This window comes from Pristis pectinata, chromosome 24, assembly GCF_009764475.1.
Source record: "Pristis pectinata isolate sPriPec2 chromosome 24, sPriPec2.1.pri, whole genome shotgun sequence".
NCBI lineage: Eukaryota > Metazoa > Chordata > Chondrichthyes > Rhinopristiformes > Pristidae > Pristis > Pristis pectinata.
In genome coordinates this window covers 13,914,469-13,938,229 of record NC_067428.1, presented here as the reverse complement: position 1 = coordinate 13,938,229, position 23,761 = coordinate 13,914,469, and the positions used below count along the sequence as shown (strand labels likewise).

At 41.5% G+C, this 23,761-nt stretch overlaps 2 protein-coding genes across 4 annotated transcripts in view; both read right to left on the bottom strand.

Annotated features, from left to right (window-relative positions):
* The window catches only part of LOC127582385 (dedicator of cytokinesis protein 7-like), a 151,379-nt gene extending 143,629 nt beyond the window's left edge, over positions 1-7,750 (bottom strand). For all 3 annotated transcript variants that reach the window (XR_007958109.1, XM_052037571.1, XM_052037572.1), the window contains exon 1: positions 7,541-7,750. Coding sequence is in view for 2 of the 3 variants with exons in the window: in XM_052037571.1 (XP_051893531.1) it covers positions 7,541-7,593 (53 nt within the window). In the remaining variant the exon portion in view is untranslated. The remainder of the gene's footprint in view (positions 1-7,540) is intronic.
* A 4,076-nt stretch (positions 7,751-11,826) lies between these two features.
* Positions 11,827-23,398, bottom strand: timm13 (translocase of inner mitochondrial membrane 13 homolog (yeast)). The gene is made up of 3 exons (XM_052037501.1): positions 23,147-23,398; positions 17,693-17,761; positions 11,827-12,653 (listed from the first exon to the last, which is right to left on the bottom strand). Exons 1-3 carry the CDS (start codon positions 23,267-23,269, stop codon positions 12,555-12,557), a joined length of 291 nt encoding a protein of 96 aa, XP_051893461.1. The 5' UTR covers positions 23,270-23,398; the 3' UTR covers positions 11,827-12,554.
* Between the last annotated feature and the right edge of the window lie 363 nt (positions 23,399-23,761).

Here is a 23,761-nt window from a genome sequence, read left to right as displayed (position 1 = left end):
ATCACAAAGGGGTTCAGCAGTCCAGAATCTAATTTCCATCAATAAACTACATTACTGGACACCAGGGCAATTCAAAAACTCTACAAACAGTAAGCTTAGAGGAAGTTTATGGTCTTAGAGAATAAGGTGCAGTAACATACAAGGCAGATAGATGCAAAGGGATTGGAGAATGGAATATCACTAGATTCAGTGAATGAATGATTCAAATAAAATGAAATGGCATCAAAACTCAAAGCTGGACCTTTAAGCTGGCAACATTACAAGTAGGAACAGTGTTGTTATGACAAAGCAGTAGGACATGCAGGAAACCCTGCCCCAATCCAAGTCTAAGCACAGTGTCAGCTAACTCATTTTGCTGTGGCCTGAGAAATAGGAAGTGAACAACATGACAAGGAACTAGTCACATTTTACCTATAACTTTGTTTCCTGTTAGCTTTAAAATAAACCCACAAAGTTAAACCATAGCAGCCTTAACAAAAAAAATCTCAAACCCATCTGGATTGGAGGCCACATCTAGGTTTTATTGAGGAACAAACTGCTCGAGGTCCAGTCTCTCTGTTATTGATGTTTTCCAAAATATTGGCTGGAATCTGGAACTATTTTGATAGGGTAAAGAAACTGTGTGGATCAACACAGCCATATCTATCTAGTTTGCCGAGAGCAATGGTATTGTGTGCATCAGTGTAGCCATTACCAGGTATTATTTCAGATTGCATATTCATAGAGAGATGTATGGACAAAATAAATGGTGTGCAAAATCCCAAGGATGAAAACATTAAAGAAATAGGATCATTTTCACTCTGAACCAGATGTCACCATCAGATACTCCTGATGTTAGATATCAGTTGGAATCTCTCTATCAATATTCTATTTTTGTGGTTTTGCAAGTTTTAGAAAGATCCGCAGAATATGTCCCCAGATACCCTAATTGTCACACTCAGAAACACACAAGGAAGGACACATTGAACATTCTTATATCTTGTCCACTGGGACCTGACTTAGCTCATGACAACATATTTAATTCCAGATCTTTCATTGTCAAAGGGGGCTTTCAGCCTCTCAGTTCAGAGTAAATCAGACACAAGTCAGGAGGGGAAACAGTTGTTACGGGTTTCGCCATCCTGCAGTAGAGACCTTCTTATATTCAATGACAATCCCCACTTCCGTAAGCAGACTGTGTGTCCTCTCTGACCAGGACTATCCCTCTGTTCTCCAATGTCAGCATGGCTCAAGGATTGTCACAAACCAGCCCCTTGCTAATGGTTGTAAATGATCTAAAACATGAATGAAAGTTTAATCTTTATAAGAAGTGGGCTAGGGGCCCAGGATGGGTGACTTTTTTTTTGTTCCAGAGTCCTGGGCATAATTGCAATGATTAGGGTATGAGCTATATTCTTTCCCAAAGAAACAATACTAAGAACGCAGTGGTTGCTGTGGTAACAGGATGCATCTCATAATACCTTTGAGTAATACGGTAACATCAACACACCCTCACTTTTGGCAGAAATTATTCTTTAAATCATCATTATTTTTCATAGTTGGAAAAACCATTCAGTTCTTGAACCAAACCCTAATCACTACAGTTTAGCAACACTATGACCACTTACACTAAAATGGACTTTTTTTTTGTTCTAATTGTGTTCTTTCTTGTAAAAATTATGTACAATTTATGTTTATGTTTTTCTTGTGAATGCTGCTTATGTGTCTGTGTACTATGTGCCTGTGATGCTGCTGCAAGTAAGTTTTTCATTACATCAGTGCATAAATGTACTCCTGCACATGACAATAAACTTGACTTTGACTTTGACCGTTGTTGGAGCAACAAAAACAAATATGTTCCTTGCACTCTCAACGATGAGGAGTTATTGACAAGGTCCAAACTATAAAAAGGGCCCCAATACATCAGCACAAGACACCCAATGCCAACTGCTGAATGCCAGCCTAAAAACAATAAGATGGTGAAAGAATCAACAAGGACAGCCAAGAGCACCATGTAGCAAGTTTCATCTCATCAGGTGGTACCAATTTGTGAACATCACATGACAAGTACCACCTCATTTGTTGGAAAGTTCAAACCAAGTGCAGGTCAACCCTATACAAATATGCCAGATTTGTTTTGTCCAACGACACATAACCTAAAGTGCTAACATTTCAAAGGAAAGCCATGCCTTAGTCAAACTAAATACAAGGCAAAATCTGTTTTCATTTAAATCAACCCAGACACATGTTAAATACAACTGAACATACATTGCAAAGCCATGTGGCTAATGTACAGAATCTACATCCCCAATACCACTTCTATTGCAACCAGCAGTACCCATCAGTGCTAACACCCCTCAACACATTCTCCTCTGACTAATTTTGGTAACTTAATTATCTACCCTGCTTCCTCTCTACATTTCACTTGCATGTGCCATTGAGCAAACAGCCAAAAATCTGTATTGCATTTTAACAGCAATGCCTGTCACACCTTCACTGAGAAAAATGACTACACAAGGTTGAAGGCATGTGAGCTCAGTATATAATTAGACATGCCAAATGAATTGGCAGTCAAGATTTCATAGCTCACACTCTTTTAAGTTAACAGAGCTGAGGCATCTGCTTTTTATATCAGCACACAATTTCCTTCTCATCAAGATTCCCCTGTTGAATATAGTGGGTTAATTTAGGAACAAGAAATATGCACTGGTGATACACCACCAGATCTTACTAACAGGTAAGTACTTTAGATTGATGCTTGACGGAATGAGAAAGCAGATAATGTACGCATTGTGTTGCAAGATTGTATATTCCAACTATGTACATTCCAAACAGCGTAAATACACACCTGTACTAAAAATAAATGGCAGGCCAGGAATGATGGTGACGTGTGCAAGGGAGAATATAAAATAGATAAAATTCTGGAGAAATTGACTCAAAATGAGTAAAATCAGAGACTTTTGTATTTACCTTGAAAAACAATAGTTGCTTTGAAAAATATTCTACATTTTCTAACCTACTGACAAGTTTCATTTCAAAGGTTTTCAGAGCAATAAGTAAGTGCTTTTAGTTTTTGGAATGAGGATTGGGGGATAAAGAGGAAAGGGTATTAGAGATAAGGGATCTTATCAGATCTTATGAGTCAAGGGATATCATTTCAAAGAGGTTGACTTCAAAGAAATTAAGGACAACAAGCTGATCACAGATTGTTATTCAACAACTTTTCAATAGATGTAAGTGATATAAAACATTGGTTAGGCCACTGGTGGAATATTGTGTGTAGTTCTGGTAGACATACAATAGGAAGGATGTGATTGCTTCAAAGATAGTGCAGAGGAGGTTCACCAGGATGTTGATTGGGATAGAATGTTGGGAGAGATGGGATAGACTGAGTTTGTTTTCCTTGGAGCAGAGGAGACCTTGATAGAGGTATAATAAATGAGAGGAATTATTAGGGTAGATAGTAAGAAACTCTTCCCCACGGCAGAGGTGTCTAAGACCAGAGAGCACAGAATTAAGTTGAAGAGTAAAAGTCTTAGAAGGGAACTGAGGAAGAATTTTTTTCACCCAGAGGGTGGTTGGAATTTGGAACACACAAGCTAAGGAGGAGGTGGTGGAGGCAGGTATTCTCACAACACTTAAGAAGCATCTGGATGAGAACTTGAATTGCCAAGGTATAGTTGGCTACAGACCTAGTGTTGGTTAATGGGATTAGTTTTGATAGGTACTTGGTGGTTGGCATGGACATAAGGGTCTCTGTACTATATAACGCCATGAGAATACAGTCATAGGTAAAAACAGAAAAAAATGTTGGAAATATCCAGCAAGCCAAGTGGAAAGAGCAAAAAAAAAGTTGATGTTTCAAGTCCATGACCCTTCACCCAAAAAAAAATCCTTTTTGACTCTGAGCACAATGTTCGACATGTGGAATAAATACACGCCTGAAACCAGGAAGCCTGTGCTGAACAGGTGTTGCCTAAACAAGTAAATAAGACAAATAAAAAGTGAAGATATTAAAAATTCTGTGGAAGGTGGTAGGGTTCACTGGGATGAAAAGCAGAATGTGCAGAAATAAGTGAGAGGTGTGATAATCATCATGAAGAGAGATCTCAATAAAAACAAAACGCTGAGCACGTGATACAACAGTGAGAAATGCTTCCAAAAATACAGCAGTAAGAAGTGAAACAGAAAATTGGTTGAAAACTCTTAAAAGATGCAAGCAGGATTGAAAGTAGAGATAAGCATTGATGGAATTCTTCAAGTAATTGATAATGAGAGGGTGTCGACTGGCACAAGGGAGGGACCAAGATGTCAAGTAAAGGCCGAGCTGTGTCTGTATTCAAAAAGCATGAGAAAACAAATAAATGGTAACCACAGAACTATGGGATATTAACTTTACCTCAATTTTATACATAAAAGTAAAATTGTCAGCTCCAATTTAAGGATTACTTGCAGAATAACAATCAGGTAAACAGCAGTCAATAAAGAATTCTTAAGGGAAAGATCCTGCCTGAGCAAACTCCTTAGCTTTCATCAGGAAACGATATCCCAGAGGAGTTATAGGTCCATGCTGACCAAGATGCAATCTGAGCTAGTCCCATTTGCCCTTGTTTGGCCTATATCCCTCTAAACTTTTCCTATCCATGTACCTGTCTGAGTATCTTTCAAACGTTGTTATTGTACGTGCCTCAACCACTTCCTCTGGCAGCTCATTCCATATACGCACCACCCTCTAATACAGAAACACTAACAGGAAAAGATGCTCTCATCAATTCAGTCTGTCCCACATTATATATCTCGTACATCACAATATTAACCCTCCTTTAATCATTCAAATCCATGTCACCTTTAGGTAAAGCCAAAGAAAAAGATAAAAAGCAGACCAAATTAGCAAAATAAAAGACTTGGATATTCTTTTTTGACTTCCTTGGGCAATCGATACTACTCCTGGAGACAAATTTGGCTTTGATAATTCTGTACACAAAAAAAGAAAATGCACCAAGACCTACCTTGTTATCAAGAGATCCCAGATGGAAACATTTACTCCAGTGAAAAGCTTTCATAGATTGCCACTAGTTAGATTGGCTTATCCTTTTGAGATTTTTGTTTTGATGTTGAGATCTCCTCTCATGGAAACCACGGAGAATTTAGGACCACTTTACACAATCTGTCCTGCTAAGACAGCCTTCTCATCTCAAAAATCAGACTGATAAACCTCTGTTGCACCCTGTTCAATAGGCAAGTACTGTACATCTTACCTGGGGTAACAAAATTGCACACAGTATTCCAGACACGGTCTCACTAAACCCTTCCTTGCCCTTATACTCCAATCCAACTGCAATACCATCTGATGATCGGTTGCTATACCAACATATCAATTTAGAATTATTCAAATTATATCAAAAACTCAATAATCTCTAAAATTGCAATGTTTAATATCTCCAACTAATGCAGAGAAGAAATTAAGAAGACCAAAGGCAATATACAATTTGCAAGAACAATGAAATACATCCAAGGAGGTCACAATCAAACTGTGAAGTCCTTTGGTTAGAATGGTCTTCGCCAGTTTTGAGTGCTGAGACACAGTACCATGATCTGAGACAGTGTGTTAGGGCCGTGTAAAGCCAAAACTTATCTTAAAGGACTCAGTAATGTATAAGTTCTGGTATAAGCTGTTTTAGCCTTGAGAATGTATTAAATAGTTTATAAGTTTCAAATCCAGAAATGACTTCAAAAAGTAGGAGTACAACAAGGGTTCCAAATTCAAATGGAAAATACTTCACCTGGGGCTGATCTCAGAAAGTTCTTATTCTTGAGAGAAATGCTACAGTGCATGGCATATGGATATAAAGCAGAGGGAAAATAAAAGCCTATTATTGTTTATTAGACTTTGAAAGAAAGATTTTAGGGCAATTCGAAATGAAAAATTATAAGGTAAACCTAATGACCTCCTAATCTTAAAATTACTAGAAGTTTTGTGCCTCAATGAATGAACATACTGTTGTTTTCCAATTGATTCAATGTATAATTCTTCATGTTATTGTCAGGGAACAATTACCTTCAATCTCTGAAAAGCTAAAATTGTCACCTATACCCAGCAAGCTCTCCTTCCCAGAAAGAACCCACTCAAGTTCCTGGATACTGAAAGGTTTTAAATATTTTTTAAATGTTAAAGTATTTTGGTTCTGAAGAATACTAATACCTACTATTTTAGATATCAAATGTCAACAACGTATTATCGTAATGAGCTTATTGTGGTAAAATGTACCATGATGCTTCAAAGATAACCTGGCTCTCAGCCAGGAAGTGAGACATCAGTATATTGCAGAGGGTTAGAGAGAGAATTCCAGAGTTCAGGACATATACAGGACATCAGCAGCAAGAGAAGATAATAAGAAATGGGCAAGAGTTCATGTAAAGCTGAACAGCTGGAAGAAAGGTCATATATACTCCCGGGTCAGGTTCAGCACAGTCAAACGAGAAATACTCCATCCATACTGTGTATTCAAGAGTTTAATTTACTGATTAAATTGACCTCTACAATGAAACATCAAGAATTCCCAAAACAGATACAACGTACCTGAGAAGCAAAATAAAACTCCCTCAACTCAGCTTCAATAATGTGTCTCCGAACACTCACTACTTCACCAGTGTTAGCTCTGCAATCCCCACCCCATTCCCTATGAGTCAGAGTGACAAGTTGTTGTTGTAAAATTACGATCCTGACTGCTTCCCCAATAGTCTGTATTGTATTTATACCAGATTAAATATCGGTGTTTACTCGATATACCATTCAGTTTCCTTCCATTAATACGGTTCCTTTTTTATTTCAACCTAATATATTCGACTGGGATGGATTAGACAGAATTACTTAGAGCAAATGTTACGGTTATTGCACGGATTCAGGTTCTCTGGTGAAATATAAGGTAGCTTCTCTCTATCAGATCCTGAATACTGTCCGGTTTGAAATAATGAACCGCAAGGCCATTTCTGACGTAGCATCAGACTTTAACAAGCGAAGAGGCGTCCTGACAATGTTGAACTTCATCTGGGGGGGGTTACTTGCAGTTTATTTCTATTCAATGACACCTGCTCCAGTTGTCAGAGCGCCCTCCAGCCGCCTCAACCGCATGAAATCTGTTGAAGAAGAACAGCTGCCGAGTGAAATCGTGGTCTTGAGGGCTCGGACTTTTGCCGTCTCTCTTGTACTCTTTTTTTAAAAAACTTGATTTTTGCTTAATGTGCAGAGGCAGACAAATGAAAAGCAGAGACACCAGGTAAATAATGATCGCAACTCTGGATTGGGAATACTGACAGGAGGCAGCGATCTCTGGGACCAAGCCCCAACAGGTTGGATTTGCATTTGGAAGCTGCTTAAAAGTTTAAACACTTCAAAGTTCCCCGGCATTGACTTCGGTAACATCCTGTGCCCGGGTCACAAACTTGAGGGAGATGCTAGGAATCGTTGGAAGGCTTAATGCGAATTAGAAATCAGCTCAGGCAGTCAAGGTTATCGCCCGCACTCCCCCCGCTCCCACCCTCTGTCAGCCCACCCTCTCACCTGTTCAACAGCTGCAGATACTGCTGTCTATCCCCGTAAGTGAATGAAGCCATGGTGGCGGAGGCTGCTTCTCGCTGCCGCTCTTTATCCAAAGATTCACGGAACCCTCAGTGAGAGAAGAGGGCACTGTTGGCAAAAGGAGGAGCCACTAGTGAGAGAGCAGGGGGAAGAGGCCATCCGCCAGAGAGGACACTAGCGCCAAGAGGTGCCATTAGTGAGGAATGAACTGTGGTGTCAGAGGAGGCGTTTCTAACGAGAGAGGGAGAAGCAGCCGGCGAAATGAGTGTTGATGGGAGGGGTGGAGTCACTGGAGGGAAAGCAATATGCCCCAGTGCAAGAGAGGGACAACTTCTGACACGTACAGAGATGGTGGCAAAATGTGCATTGATTTCTTGTCCGGTTTGAGACCTAATTGAGGGCGATGTGAGGATGCCATTGTCTGTGGGAATCAGGTTGGGGTTAAACCATTCACCAAAACAAGTTCAACCAGCCTGAAGCATGTAGAACCAGATTCTTTCAGTTCCCATTCCTGCACACCTCACATACCTGGCCACAAACTGAACACTGAAGCAATAGAGTCAATGGTTAATGAAGGTGACTCTCCCTAACATACCTCATCGCCTTATCACCTGACTTCGCAACACGAAATACAGGTCTGATTTTACTTCTTCTGGGTCTTTCCAAATTTCCGGCAAACATTCAATTTGATCTCATTGTGAAAGCAAAATTAAGAGGCAGTTCACTTTGCGCCCTTTTCGGAATGTTTCCGAATATTCCCGGGGTGGCGTGTTCGTCACAGAAGACTGGGCAACACACTGTTGCCGAATGAGAGGAGATTCCCTTGAAACGGACAGAACAGGGTCAGGTAGAGGTGGAGTTGATGCTTCCTCCGTGTGGTGTGTGGAACCACAAGCCAGAGTCTCAGAATAAGAGGGGGAGGGGGAGGGGGACCGGGCGTTCAGCACAGTGCTTCACCCAGATGGTCAACCTTTGAAACCTTTACCCAGGAGGATGTGGAGGCTCCAGCACCGAACATATTAAAAGGCAGAAATGGGCTGTGCTGCTGCTGCAAAAACCTAAATCTTTGTGGCATTTCTACCCTGTGCATATATGCCCATGACAACGATAAACTTGAACTTGAAAATGGATACATCTTTGGATATTAAAGGTATCAAAGGATGTCGAGTTAGTCCAGGATCATGGAACTGAGCTAAAAGATATAAATGAAGGGCAGAGCCGTGATGAGGACTGTATAGCTTACTCCTGCCTCCATTTCTGTTTAAAATGTGTTTTTACAGGCAATTATGCACATGTTAATGTAGATTGTTAATGTTGGAAATGTGGCAGTCTATTTACACAAAGCAACAGAAGTATGTTCGTTATATAGTCTGCTAACAGTATTGAGCAGGAGAACTGTCCTGCTTTTCTTTGTACTACAGCCCATCTGCGTGAGAAAGGCACAACCTTGGTTTATGCCTCATCAGGCCAGTACTTCGAATAGTGCAGTATTTTACAGTCCAAGAGTACCACCCACTAAGTCATAACAGACAATACTCTATATTAAACACAATCCTTACCTAACAAATTCAGACCAAGCCTAAGTCAACCTGACCCATGAACCCCAGTTCAACTTTAACCTCACTAAGACCCAACTAAAATCATCTCCAATTGAACCAATCTATTCCAAACACTGCTCTTACCTTTTCCTCTCTGTAAAATTCCAAACTGCAATTCTATTCTTGCAAGGAGACTACCAGAAGGACTGCAGACGTCTAAGAACAAACTTCCCCTACCTCTTTCTGAAAAGGATAATAAATGAAAGCTTATCAGTATAAGGTCAGATCCCAAGAACAAACCAACAGTAGTTCCAAGACGTAACACAATAAGGCAATCTAAATAAGATGAGCTAAGGTTCACTAAAGGTAATATACGTATGTGTATCCAACATTTTGACATCTCAATGAACTAACAATGAACTAACCAAATTCTCCATCTTTAATAAGTAGAATGCCCATTCTGATTTTCAGCATTGCTGAAAATCTCAATTTGACTAAGCTAATGTGCTTCCCTTGTGGAAAGTGCCACCCAGACACCAGTTTCTGAAAAATCTAACATAAAATAAACAGGTTACAAGATAGTGATAGTCTAAGTTCTTAACTAATCTGTAGAAGGTGGGCTATAAAGTATGGGCAACTTGTCTTATTATTATTTCAGATTTACAGCATCTGCAGTTTTTTTTGCTCTTCATTTGGTTTCAGACTTTAATTGTAATTGTCAAAATTGTTCACCATCCCTAATCACAAGCAGTATTCTGGATGCCTCCACTTTGCGTATCAGATGCTGCTGTGAAACATCACCAGCCATTACATGCAAGCCATGATCTCAAGAACAGCTTCTTCCCCCCCACTGCTGTCAGACTTCTGAACCAATCATCTCTTTCGCATCCCCTTCCCTGTGGCGCTGCCACATTCTCCAACTCTTAATTCTACCTCTCTTGGTTATTTCGTTATTGTCACTTTAGCATTTGATTTTGCACTACTTCAGAATTGCAATGCAATCCTTGCCAATTCTGCTGTTTCGCACTCATCGTTGTATTTATTGTTGTGTGTATTCTTACCATGTATACTGTTTACTCTGCGAGTTTCATGCGAGCAAGGAATTTCATCGCACTGTTATATATTACAATAAACTAATCTGAATCTAAATCTTAACCAATGGGTCTGTCAGACACAATCCCAACGCAGCCATTACACCAACTTTCTTCTCAATCTTCCTCACTGCAATACTGCACCTCGCCTCTAGCAAGCTACCCACTGGAGTTAATCTCTGGGACAAATGGGAAAATGTCCATCCTTCATCACCTTCACTCATGAAGCAAGGTTATCCCAAACATAGTCATCAATTTACAACATACGGATGACACTTGGGATTTGCACATTTGGAGACTGAGCTCCAAGTCATTATTTTTCTTTCCCATCAAACAAGACTGGAGGATGTGTCTTCTGGATATTTAGTACAAGACAAATGTCCTATCAAACTGCCCTTGCTACACAACACCACCCCACAATAATTAAGATCCATGATGAGACCATGGAAAACAAGGATCTCTTTCCATATTTCAGAAATCATCTGTTGGCGAGGGAAGACATTGATGATGAGATTCACCTCTACCTCCAGAGCAATGGCAAACCCTTCAGCTGACTGAGAAAAAGAATTTTTAAAGACCAACCTCAAACTCAGCACCAGGCTTATGATCGATGGAGTTAACAGTGATTCCTACCCTCCGGTATGCCTCAAACACATGGTCAACCTACAATGGCACCTTTAAAGCATTGGAGAAGTACCACCAATGCAGCATCTGCAATACCTTCCAAATCCATTGAACTCAAGATAGGTGAACTAACGTCAGGATCTTCTCCTAGGTGTTCATCCCTACCAACAAGGCTCTGATCACACTTAACCAGCTCCAGTGCGTGGACATCATCTGCACTCCTGAATTCACACTCACTCTGAGCTCCATCACAGCAAAAGATTTCCAGGACACAGAAAGTGCTTCAAGATATTGTCCCTGAAAAAGTTGTGACATCTCTGCCAATGCCAAAACCCAAGCCTTGACGACTCAAAATTGAGGACGAGCATCTGAAAACCAGGAGCAAACATCCCATGTCAAGCATCACCTGCCACACCCATGGCAGAGTCCGCAGTTTCTGCATGGCCCTTGTCAGCCACCTCAGAAGCTACAGAACTGGGGCATAAGCAAGTTGCCCCTGATCACAAAGTACTGTCCAAGAAGAAAGTGTCCATACTTTACAGCCCATTTTTATGTCCTCTACAGGTGACTGTCTATATCTTATAACCTGTATGTAGTATGTTGTGCTATTACAACCTTTCACAACCTCAGGTTATCCCACAGTATTTTACTTTAAATAAAGTACATTTGAACTGTAATCATTTCTGTAAGCAACAACCAATCAATGCACAACAAACTCCCACAAACAACAGTATGATATTGGCCAGATAATCTGATTTTGGGTGTTGATTGAGCGATAAGTACTGGCTAGGAAGCAGAATAACTCTCCTGTTCTTCAAATAATGCAGTAGAAGTTTTTAAGTGCACCTGAGAGGTCAGAAAAAAAACCTTGTTTAATGCATCACCCGAATGATTGCAGCTCCAAAAGTTCAGCACACCCTTGGTACTGCATAGGTGTCAATGGTCATGCCGAAATCTCTGAAATTTGACAAACCCATAACCTTTTAAATGCAGAGGCAAGAATTCAACAAATAAAACATGTGGATTATCTTTAATAATATTAGATGTGAATTAACAGGAAAGACTCCATGAAGTTTGCAACCATGATGTATGCAACACCTTTAAAATGTACAATGCCACTTAATGTCAAACCTTCAAGACCTCTACTATTTTTAAAATTCCCCACTTATTTTCTCCCACACGTCTTCAAGATGCTGACTTGCTACGTTCAAGTTATGACCAGTCCAGTACTTTAGCCGCGCTCTCCATTTTCCACATTTCTTGACACACAAGTACTGGCAGAGTAAGGGCACAGGTTATTACATTTAACCTAATCCCATCTTCAATATCATATACAAATCACTGCATATAGCACATGAACAGAGTCACTGGATATTTTTTTCCTGATGTCCTTATACAGAAATAACATAATTGTGAAGCATTGTGGGATGTTCTGCCACACATAATCAAAAAACGTAGTCAACACTGATACATACCATTATAAATATTTTGAGTAGATTCAGATGGCTCAGGTAGAACAAAAGCACATAGAAATTATTTAATATTCAGTGTCATGTATTTTTATTATACTCATAATTAGGTCCACAAAATGCAGGTTTGGATAGAATTATAACCTAGGCAGGTTTACAGGTTTTCTCTGAGAATTACCCAGTATTTTGTGTTGTACATCACTCCATTATTCTCAAGTTCTCTCAAACTCATCAGCTTGAGTACAAGCCGCCTCTTTGACTCTCTGCTGTGTAGTTACATTCGTGCACGCTCTCGCTGCAGTCTGGAGTTGTATGTTCGTGACACTGTGTTCCAGGCATCCATATATCGATCCATACACATTGCTATACATTTCTGAAAGATACAAGTTAAACAGTGTGGTATTATTCTGATTTTGTGCACATGAATGATCAGTGACTGATTTTCTAAATGTGGTCAAGAGGATCTCATTCCAAACACAGGTGCTCTTTCACTGTAGCCCAATGAGTGATGTCAGAGACACTGTTGCAGAACTGTCCTGGCACGCACAAGCAGAAACACCCATGACAGAACAATCTTATTGGTTGGGCAACATTACTGCAGTGTTTTCTCATGCAAGAAAAAAATTCAATGCATCAAATAAGTACTTATTATTTTCTGCTATAAAAAAACAGCAATGCTTGGAATAAAAATTATTTTAACATTCTTTTCTGTATCAATGTAAAAAAAAATTGAATGCAGAGACCAGTGAGTGAAGTACAACTAATAATATCCATGACTATTGGCATAAAATTGGAAGAGGTTTTCACATTTTGAGGTTAGAAAGCAGTTTAAACCATGCTAAGTGAAAAGGACTCAATAAACACTTGCATTTGAGAGATGGAACATAAATAAATGATTTATTCATATGGTCTGCAGTTTATGTGCTCCTAGCATGGTGAAGGACTGTCCATGGACCCAAAACACTGATGTGGAAAAAACAGTTTCATTATAATAGCAAAAAACGACATGAAGTTGTAGCATAAAGCAAGCTGACATTAAAGAGATGAAATCGGAACTTTAGATTGCAGCCAGGTGCAAGATATGTTTATTTTCATGATGCTGAAAGCAATGGATCGATCCTTTGGGAGCCAGAACTTCCCACTCAGCTTCCATTCTCCAACAAAACCCACAGGCCTTGCCCAGCCACCTATTCACAGTGCACAAGGTAACTGTGCCTGTCAGCACCAACAGCTTTGGATGGGTAGCTGGAGCTTTCACTGGGAGAAAATCTGTGGTAGAAGAGAAGCAGCAGTCCAATCTAGCCCAATAACTTTGGATGGCATGACTGCTGGAACCAGGAAATGAAGGGTAACCAGTGGTTAATAAAAGGGCCAAGGTTGGGATAAATGGCACAACAAACAATCTGCTGGAGGAACTCAGTGGGTTGAACAGCATCTGTGTGGGGGGTGGAGGATTTCAACCCAGAACATCAACAATTCCTTTCACCACACAGACACTCCTCAACCCACTGTGTTCTTCCAGCAGATTGTTTGTTGGTTCAGATTCCTGCATCTGAAGTCTCTTGTGTCCCCTTAGATTAAATGGCAATGGAGTGGGAATAGGGAGGTGGAAGAAAATGGGGAGGGGAGAGTGGATAGTGAGGGATTTGAAGAAGAAGGGAAATTAGGGAGTTAGAGTGAGGAAGGGAGAGAAATAAAGATGAGAGGGCTGAGTATGTGGTAAGAAGGGGGCAGGAGTTTAGAGAAAGAACTGTAGGAAAGCAGTTCTACTCAACCTGACGACTCTTAACCACCGTGCCTAGCCTGGCCTGAAGTTCATAATAATTAGCATCTTAGCTTCTCTAACAGAAAACACCAGGAATGACATGATAAGAATGACTAGGATATCCTGGAGCTAATTAATCATAAACGTCAGGTGCTATAGGAATAAACTATCACATCTCAGGGAAAAATAAATCCCAAATCTACAGGTACCCAAAGGCAGACAAAATACCCATGACCCAAAAGAGATGGTTGATGGAGATAGTGAAGGAGATCAATGCAGCAGAAGCTGATACCCATGATGTGCTTGAAACCAGTGATGTAGCCTATGGCCCAAACACCACAGAACCCACTCCACTGAACATCATGAAGCAGAAAGATTACCAAGGACAAAGTAGTATTCAGTGTCTGCTCAAAGGAGCACTTCGAGGAATCCTCAACCAAGACTCTGTCTTTAATGCATGTGTCCCTCCATTCTGTTCCAAACCACACAAACCACTACAAGCTCAGCACTAACCTAGCCTAACAAGTGGAAAATCAAGGCCTCCAGCACAGGCAAAATCCCTATTGAAGTATTAAAACATGTTGGAAAAATACTTCTGGCTCATATTCACAACCTCAGCTGAAAAAAGAGCCTGGCAGGCATTTCAGAAACATCATTATCATGAACACCATCAAGAAAGGAGACAAGTCCAATTGTGGAATTAAGAGGGGGCCTGCTAAAAGCCACAGGGAAAGACACAAGAATCCTCTTCAACCACCTTCTCACTGTCTAAAGAGCTCCCCCCAGATTTAAAATATTGTTTTGATCCATCAATAGGTACAACGGATATGATCTTGACCACATAGCAAATCCAACAAAAATGTAGAAGACAGCACCAAGGTTCTTTTCAACCTTTGAAAAGCCTTTGCCTCCACTACCTAAGGGGTAATTACAGACAATCCTCAAATTTGACTGACATCAGAAGCCTATTTGCATTCGTTGTATGCTACTGTATGATATACAAGCTATGATCCTAATCAAAGGGACCATCAAAGATCCAATCACATTGCAGACTGGGGTTAAGCAAGACTGTATCATTGCAACTAATCTCTTCTCAATCTTCCTCACTGTAATAACACACACACTTGAATATGCGCACATTCAGAGGCCAAGCTCCAAGTCATTGTTCATTCCTTCACTGAACCAGGCCAGAGGATGGAGCTCACACTAAACTCTGGAAGACAAAGGTTTTTCACCAACCCCACTCTACCATACAAAACTGCCCTCCAACAATCACAAGCCACAATGTGACCTGGAAAATATTGATCACTGTCCACATCTTGGGAGCCACCTCTAGCAAAGAAAGACATCAATGATGAAATTCACCTTCGCCTCCAGTTCCAACACAGCCTTCAGCGAATTGTGAAAAATAATTTAAACTAAGACTTCATTTCTGACACCAGGCTAATGGACTAGCAAGATGCAAAATGTTTTTCACCCATCTGTATGCATCACAGACATAGGTAACTTACAGAAGACTCTTCTAAGCACCAGAAAAATACCACCCATGCTAATACTGCAAAATCCTCAAAATCCATTAACAGGATAGGTGAATCAACATCAGCATCCTCTCTCAGGCCAACATCCCCACTACCAAGGTTCTGATTATGTTCAACCAGCTCCAGTGGTGGGGTAACATCATCCATGTGCCTGACGGCAGGCTCCCAAAATGAGCACTCTGCTCCAAACTCTGCCACAGCAAGATTTCAAGGACTGAGAAAACGCTGAGGATATTTTCAAAGTCTCTTTCAAATACAATATAATACCTCACCAACTTAAGACCAAGACCAAGGAATTGATTTTGGACTTCAGAAAGGGGAAGTCGAGAGAACACACACCAGTCTTCATTGAGGGGTCAACGACAGAAAAGGTGAGCAGCCTCGAGTTCCTGAGCATCAACATCTCAGAGGATCTATCCTGGGCCCAACACATGGAATCAATCATGAAGGCAGTGCGCCAACAGCTCTACTTCGTTAGGAGTTTGACGAGATTTGGTACGTCACCAAAGGCTCTTACAAATTTCTATAGATGTACAGTGCAGAGCATCCTGACTGGTTGCATCACAGCCTGGTGTGGAGGCTCCAATGCACAGGATTGCAAGAGGCTGCAGAGGGTTGTAGACTCAGCTAGCTCCATCACAGACACAACCATCCCCACCATCAAGGATAACTTCAAGAGGCGGTGCCTCAAGAAGGCAGCATCTATCATCAAGGACACACCCTCTTCTCCTTACTGCCATCGGGGAGGAGGTACAGGAGCCTGAAGACCCCAACTCACTCAATGATTCATGAACAGCTTCTTCCCTTCCACCATCAGATTTTTGAACGATCCATGAACATTACCTCATTATTCCTTTTTTGCACTATTTATTTATTTTTGAAATTTATAGATTTTATGTCTTTGCACTGTACTGCTGCCGCAAAACAACAAATTTCACATCATATGTCAGTGATAATAAATCCAATTCTGATTTTGAAAAATTCCTGGAGAGTGACTAGTTGAAATAGTGAAAGACCATCCAGGAAGGCACTAAGCATCTTGATAAGAGTATAGAGGTCATGAACAAGCAGTAGAAAGACCATGCAGCACCTCAAAAATCTCTGCAACCATTCTTTCAACATAGAACTTCAGCCACCTCAGAAGCCACAGAAAAGGAGTGGAAAGAAGCCAATCTCAACCCGAGGCACTGCCTAAGAAGAAACTAAAAGCTTAAAAATTTGCTTTCAAACATATACTCAATTAAGCAAATGTGATTATCATAGTGTGGTATCTGTCATTTTGGAGCAAGGACAATAACTGGATGTCACAGATGGAAAGTAATTGGATGAGAAGCCAGCTGAGAAATGATGATATATTTTGCATTTGGAATGCATTGTTAAATCAGAATCAACTGCAACCTTTAAAAGAGGAACTGGAAAAATCTAAAGGTGAAAAAAATTACAGGGGAATGGAATGTTACTCTCTTTCAAAGAATGGACAAGTGCACAAATGTTTCCATAAGACCATAAGATATAGGAGCAGAATTAGGCCATTTGGCCTATCGGGTCTGCTCTGCCATTTAATCATGGCTGATTTTTTTTTCCAACCTCATTCTCTTGCCTTCTCCCTGTAACCCTTTACCAATCAAGAACCTATCAATTTCTGCCTTAAATACACCCAATGACTTGACTTCCACCGCACTCTGTGGCAATGAATTCCACAGATTCACCACCCTCTGGCTGAAGAAATTCCTCCTCAGCTCAGTTTTAAACAGACATCCCTTTATTCTGAGACTGTGCCCTCGGATCCTAGACTCTCCTACTAATGGAAACATTCTCTCCACATCCACTCTACGCAGTTTCCTTCCATGCCACAAGAAGACCATTGCCCCAGAAAATGTCATGGGTCAGTTGAGCTAAAAGCTTAATGTGAATAATCTGCCGTGCATTGTAGTCTGCTAATGTAATTCAGGTCAGTCAATTTTAACAGAGTACAACAGGCAACTGATGAAAGACAAATTCTGTGCCATTTTATTCAATGTGGTTATCAAGATAGTATCACATCCTACAGTAATTTCCATACACGACCTTTAAATAGAATATTTCTTGATGTGAAGCAGTAATTATTACCTGCTCAGAGTTGTCCAGCGAACTTCCTGGTTTGCCAATGCACTTTCTAAAACACTTATCAGTCATCCTCTGAAATAAAATAAGGCATGAATTTTTAATGTCACTTATAATTCCACATCTAAAGCAAACATCCATGTATTTTTGCTAAACACATTTTCTATTATTTGATTGACTTGGATAAAGATATTCAAGCTATGACTGTTAAATTTACTGACGACACAAAGAAAGGTAGGAAGGTAAATTGCGAAGAGTACACTGGGAGGTTTCAAAGGAACATAGATAAGTGGAGCAAAAAATAAGCTCTGGAAGAACTCAACAGGTCAGGCAACATCTGTGAAGGGAAATAGTTGACGTTTCGGGTTAAGACCCTTCATCTGGACTGAAGGGTCTTGACCCTCTGAGGGTGGTAGAAGCAGAATCCTTAATATTTTTAGAACATAGAACACAAAACAAGTCCTTCGGTCCACGATGTTGTGTCAAACTATTAAATCAATGACTTCTAATTAATCTAATCCTTCTTCCCAGCACATTGACCACATCCCTCCCTTCTCTGCATATTCATGTGCCTAAGAGTCTCAAAAACACTCCTATGCTAGCTGCCTCTACCACCACCTCTGGCAGTGCATTCCAGACCCCCACCACTCTCTGTGTAAAATACTTGCCCCGCACATCTCTTTCGTACTTTCTGCCTCTCACCTTAAATACATGCCCTCTAGTACTAGACACTTCAATCCTGGGAAAAGGATACTGGCTGTCTACTCTATCTATGCCTCACATAATTTTATAAATTTCTATCAAGTTTCCCCTCAGCCTCCGCCGCTCTAGAGAAAACAGATCCAGCTTATCCAACCGCTCCTTGTGGCACACATCCTCCAAGCCAGGCAGCACCCTGGTAGACCTCCCCTCCACCCTCTCCAGAGCCGCCACATCCTTCCTATAATGTGAGCAGAACTGAACACAATATTCTAAGTGTGGCTAACCAGAATTTTATAAAGCTGTAACATATCTTCCTGGCTCTAGAACTCAGTGCCTCAATTCATGAAGGCAAGTATGTCATACACCTTCTTTACCATCCTATCAACCTGTATGGCCACTTTTAGGGAGCTATATACCTGGACCCCCAAGGTCCCTCTGTTCATCAACGCTGTTAAGGATCCTGCCATTAACTGTGTACTCCTCCTTTATGTTGGATCTCCCAAAGTGCAGCACCTCACACTTGCTCGGATTAAACTCCATCTGCCACTTCTCCGCCCATAGCTGCAGCTGATCTATATCCCACTGTATCCTTTGACAGTGTTCCATGCAATCCACAACGCTACCAAACTTTGTCTGCAAACTTACTCACCCACCCTACCACATTTTCATCCAAATCATTATATTAATGACAAAGAACAGAGGTCCCAGTACAGATCCCTGCGGAACACCACTAGTTACAGACCTCCATCCAGAATAAGATCCATCCACCATTACCCTCTGTCTTCTATGGGCAAGCCAATTTTGGGTCCAATCAGCCAAGTCACCATGAATTTTGTGTATCCTGGTTTTCTGGATAAGCCTACCATGAGGCACCTTGTTGAATGCCTTACTAAAAATCCATGTATACAACATCCACTGCTCCATCAATCAGTACTCTTAAAGCAAAGGTAGATGTATTCTGGAGAAGCAAGGGGTTGAAAAGTTATCATGAGTTATGGGAATGTAGAATTAATGTTACAATCAAATCAGCCATGGTATTAGTAAATGGAGGAATAAACTCAGGGTGTTAACTGCACTAATTCTACTCCTATTTCATATGCTTGTATGTAAAACACTGTCAAAAATTCAAGGATATGCTAAAATTGATTTTTCATTACAAAGTAAGAGAGAAAAATTACCAGTTTGGCTGCCTGTCATATGCTCCCAATTGTGCAGCCAGGAGAAAGGCCTAAAAAACTGTAACCCCATTCAGCTCCTCCACTCTGTACCTAATAATTATGGCTCCTCAAGACTCACTGAATTTATTCAGTTGCTTATCTACAGATTGGAATCAGATTTTTATTCCACTTCCAGAGCACGCAGGTTCATAGCTTAATTGGCCACTATTAATTGCTCCTACTGTGTAATGAATCTGGGGGAAGGGAGAGTTGATGAGAATATGAGGAGATTACAAGGAAAACTAATGGGGAAAAGGGATTGGTCTGTGAGCTGACATACACTTGACGGGCCAAATGGTGCCCTTCTATGTCATAAGGAAATATGGATTTTGAAAATCCCTGATTTCCTTTTAGGTGTTTTTCAGTTTTTATTTCCCTCGTTAGAGACTGCTCTTCCCCACCCCCAACAACTGGCCCAGGTTTAGCCAGATCGTTCATAATCTTAAGTATTCTGTTGACCTTGGGATATTTCCTATATCCTCTCCCTTAAAAAAAACTACAACACTCACCAACTTCACCCTTTCCTTTGCAATGTTTGACTTAGAAACCTACAGACATGCAATTCAGACCTGAATACTTCAGTGCTTTCCTTGATCAGATCTTCCTTTTTCCTACGATATCAACATCCAAAATTCAATTACACACATGCTTTTGTATATTATGGCATATTTGCCAGTCACCCCATTTTAGCTGAATAACATTTGGTCCCAAAACCCTAATGTTACACTACACTTAAAACTTGCAGTCCTTCAAATTGTGGCCTTACTTTAGATTAATCTGTCTCTGATCCCCCGCCACATATTCCACCTAGTTTGTATTTATTACTCTGGCATTTCATGCATCTCCATTCTACTTTTTGGTGACAGAGGCTTCAGTGACCTTGGTTTGTCTCCCTAAAGCCCTCCCTCAAAAAAATTCTGTCGTACTGTTCCTCCAAAAACCTTCCAATAAACCATTGCTTTGACCAAACTTTTGACCATTCCTCCTTTTTAATTCAGCATTCTTATGCTCATCTGTAAAGTACTTTATGGCACACTTTCTTCTTAAAGCAACAATATACTGTTTATACAAGTCTCCTGATCTCAACTGGATCACAAGTTGGGGGTACCATAACTGGTCTCATCAACTATGTGTTAGAAAACAGTAAATCAGTCAAGATCCTTGCTCCAAACCATTATCCACTGATTCCTACTGGAAGCGGACATTGGGTGAGGATAGGATCAGCATCTAGCCAAGTGATCTCACAACATTCATTGTCAAGGCTCCCATTATACCAACATACTTTATTGCTAATTAATGCACATGCTACAAAGATCTGAAAACAGACTTCAATTACATTGTAGAGGTATCTCATGTCTGAATGTGTATTTGTAGGGAAATAAGGTAGATCGAAAATAAAACAGTAAGTGCTTAAAACATTCAACAGATCAGGCAGCATTGGTGGAGAGAGGAGCAGAGTCAATGTTTTAGGTCAATGACCTTTCATCACAATCAACCTGAAACATTAACTCTGTTACCCTCCACACAGATGTTGCCTGACCTGCTGAATATTTCCACCATTTTCTGTCTTTCTTGTATTTCCAATAGACAGCAAATTGGCTTTAGAATCATAGAGCCAAACAGCACAGAAAAAGGCCCTTTGGCCCAACTCATCCATGCTGACCAATATGTCTATCTGAGCTAGACCCATTTCCATGTGTTTGGCCCATACCCCTCTTGGCCTTTTCTATCCATGTATTTGTCCAAACATTGTAATTGGATCCACCTCTACAGTTTCCTGACAGCTTATTCCATATTCTCCGCTACATTGATGACTACATTGGGGCTGCTTCCTGCACCCGTGCTAAGCTCATCAATTTCATCAACTTTGCCTCCAACTTCCACCCTGCCCTCAGATTTACTTGGTCCATCTCTAACATCTCTCCCAGTCCTCCCGTCTCTAACAGTCCTCCCAGGTGAGGCAGTGATTCACCTGTGAATCCGAGGGTGTCATTTATTGCATCCGGTGTGGCCTCCTCTACGTCGGTGGCACCCGACGCAGATTGGGTCACTGCTTCGTCGAGCACCTTTGCTCTGTCCCTCACAAAAGCAACGATCTCCCGGTGGCCACCCACTTCAATTCCACATCCCACTCCCGTACTGACGTGTCTATCCATGGTCAATACTGCCACATTGAGGCCGGATGCAGGTTGGAGGAACAACACCTCACATTCTGCCTTGGCAGTCTCCAACCTGATGGCCTCAGCATCAATTTCTCCAACTTGCAGTAACCCCTCCCCTCTTCCCCCCCTCCTTTCTGTGGGCCCCTCACCCTTTCTCTTTACTTCTCCCCTGCCCTCATAACCTGCCCATCTATTCCCCACCTCCTTCCCTTTATTCCATGTCCATTGCCCTCTCCTACCAGATTCCTTCTTTTTCAGCCCTTTGCCTCTTCTACCTATCAGCTTCTTACATCTCCCCCCTCCCCCACCCACTTACCTTTCCCCTCTCACCTGGACTCACCTATCACCTGCCGGCCTGTGCTCCTCCCCCTCCCCCGACCTTCTTGTTCTGGCTTCTGCCCTCTTCCTGTCCAGTCCTGATGGAGGGTCTTGACACGAAACATTGACTGTTTATTTCCCTCCAATAGATGCTGCCAGACCTGCTGAGTTCCTCCAGCATTTTCTGTGTATTGCTGGATCTTGTGTTTCCATATACCCACCAACCTGTGTGTGAAAAAGTTGCCCCTCGTGTCTCCTTTAAATCTTTTCCCTCTCACCTTAAACTAACGCCCTCTAGTTTAGGACTCCCCTACCGTGGAGAAAAAGACTGTGACCATTCACCTTATCTATGCTCCTCATGATTTTATATACCTCTAAAAGTTGACCCTTCAACCTCCTGTGCTCCAAGAAAAGAAGTCCCAGCCTAATCAGTCTCTCCTGATAATTGCAGTCCCTTCATGAATCTTTTCAGCACCCTTTCCATCTTCATGAAAAAACAGTAAGATGCTGGAGGAACTCAACAGGCCAGGCAGCATCCGTGGATGCTTCCTGAAGAAGGATCCTGACCCGAAGCGTTGACCGACTGTTTTTCTCCACAGATGCTGCCTGGCCGGCTGAGTTCCTCCAGCATCTTGTTTTTTTTTCATCTAGATTCCAGCATAATGATGTGTCCAGCTTAATGACATTTGTTTGTTTCAAAATGACATTTTCTTCAGAGGTCATAAAACTGTACAACTGTGTTTCTGTTGATGTATTTGAGGAAAAGAAAAGTCACTTTGGAAGTTTCCTGCCCCACGTGGGTTCACCCGGTCCATCCCGCAGTGACCTCTGCGCTACGGATCACGTCACCCCTATCGTTTTAGGTTCCACCTCTGCTGCGTGCTGATTGGGTGGACCCTAGATTGTTGACTTTTAATTGGTCAAAGAGATAGTCAATCACACCCCAAGGAGCTCTTCTTACGGTTCCTGGATTTCCCCTCACCCACTTTCGGTAATCAGGCCCCGGAGTGGAAAAGTGCGTTCAGGGTAACGCTTCTGTTCCACACTGGAATGGTACTGACCTGTAGTAATTCCTGAGCGTTAGCCACGGCGATCTGCAATTTCACCTGCTCCATGATCGTCCCCGTATCCACCTTGGCTCCTCCGGGAGCGCCAGAGGAAAAGTCCGAGGAGAAGCTGTCCATCGCGCCGACGACCACGGGTGCGTTGCTGCAGTAACGAACCGAACACCACTCTCCGGGGCTCCTGGTCACCCGCGGTCGAACTGCGCATGCGCACTATGGGGGCGGCACTTGCCAGAACTACGATACCCAGACTGCATCGCGCCGCACGAATGAGCGCATGCGTACTTTCCATGTGTCGCTCGAACCTTACCCGGTGCGGCATTGAGCATGCGCAGAACTGCCTCCTGCTTGAATGGATCTCTTCAACTGTGGTGCTGTACATCGTTAAGGGAGAAATATGTTATCCCAAAAAAAACTAATGTGATATCGTGGATGATTAAAGACGAGAGGGTGGAATTGCGTGTAAGGAACTGTGTCAAGTCCTTGGGAGAATATGACAAAGCAATATAGGAGCAGATTGAGAAGTAAATAGGAAAGCAGCAATGGAATTAAACCATCAAGGAGCGTAACAGAACATATTAATAAATCGCACAGGAACATCATAAAGGAAAG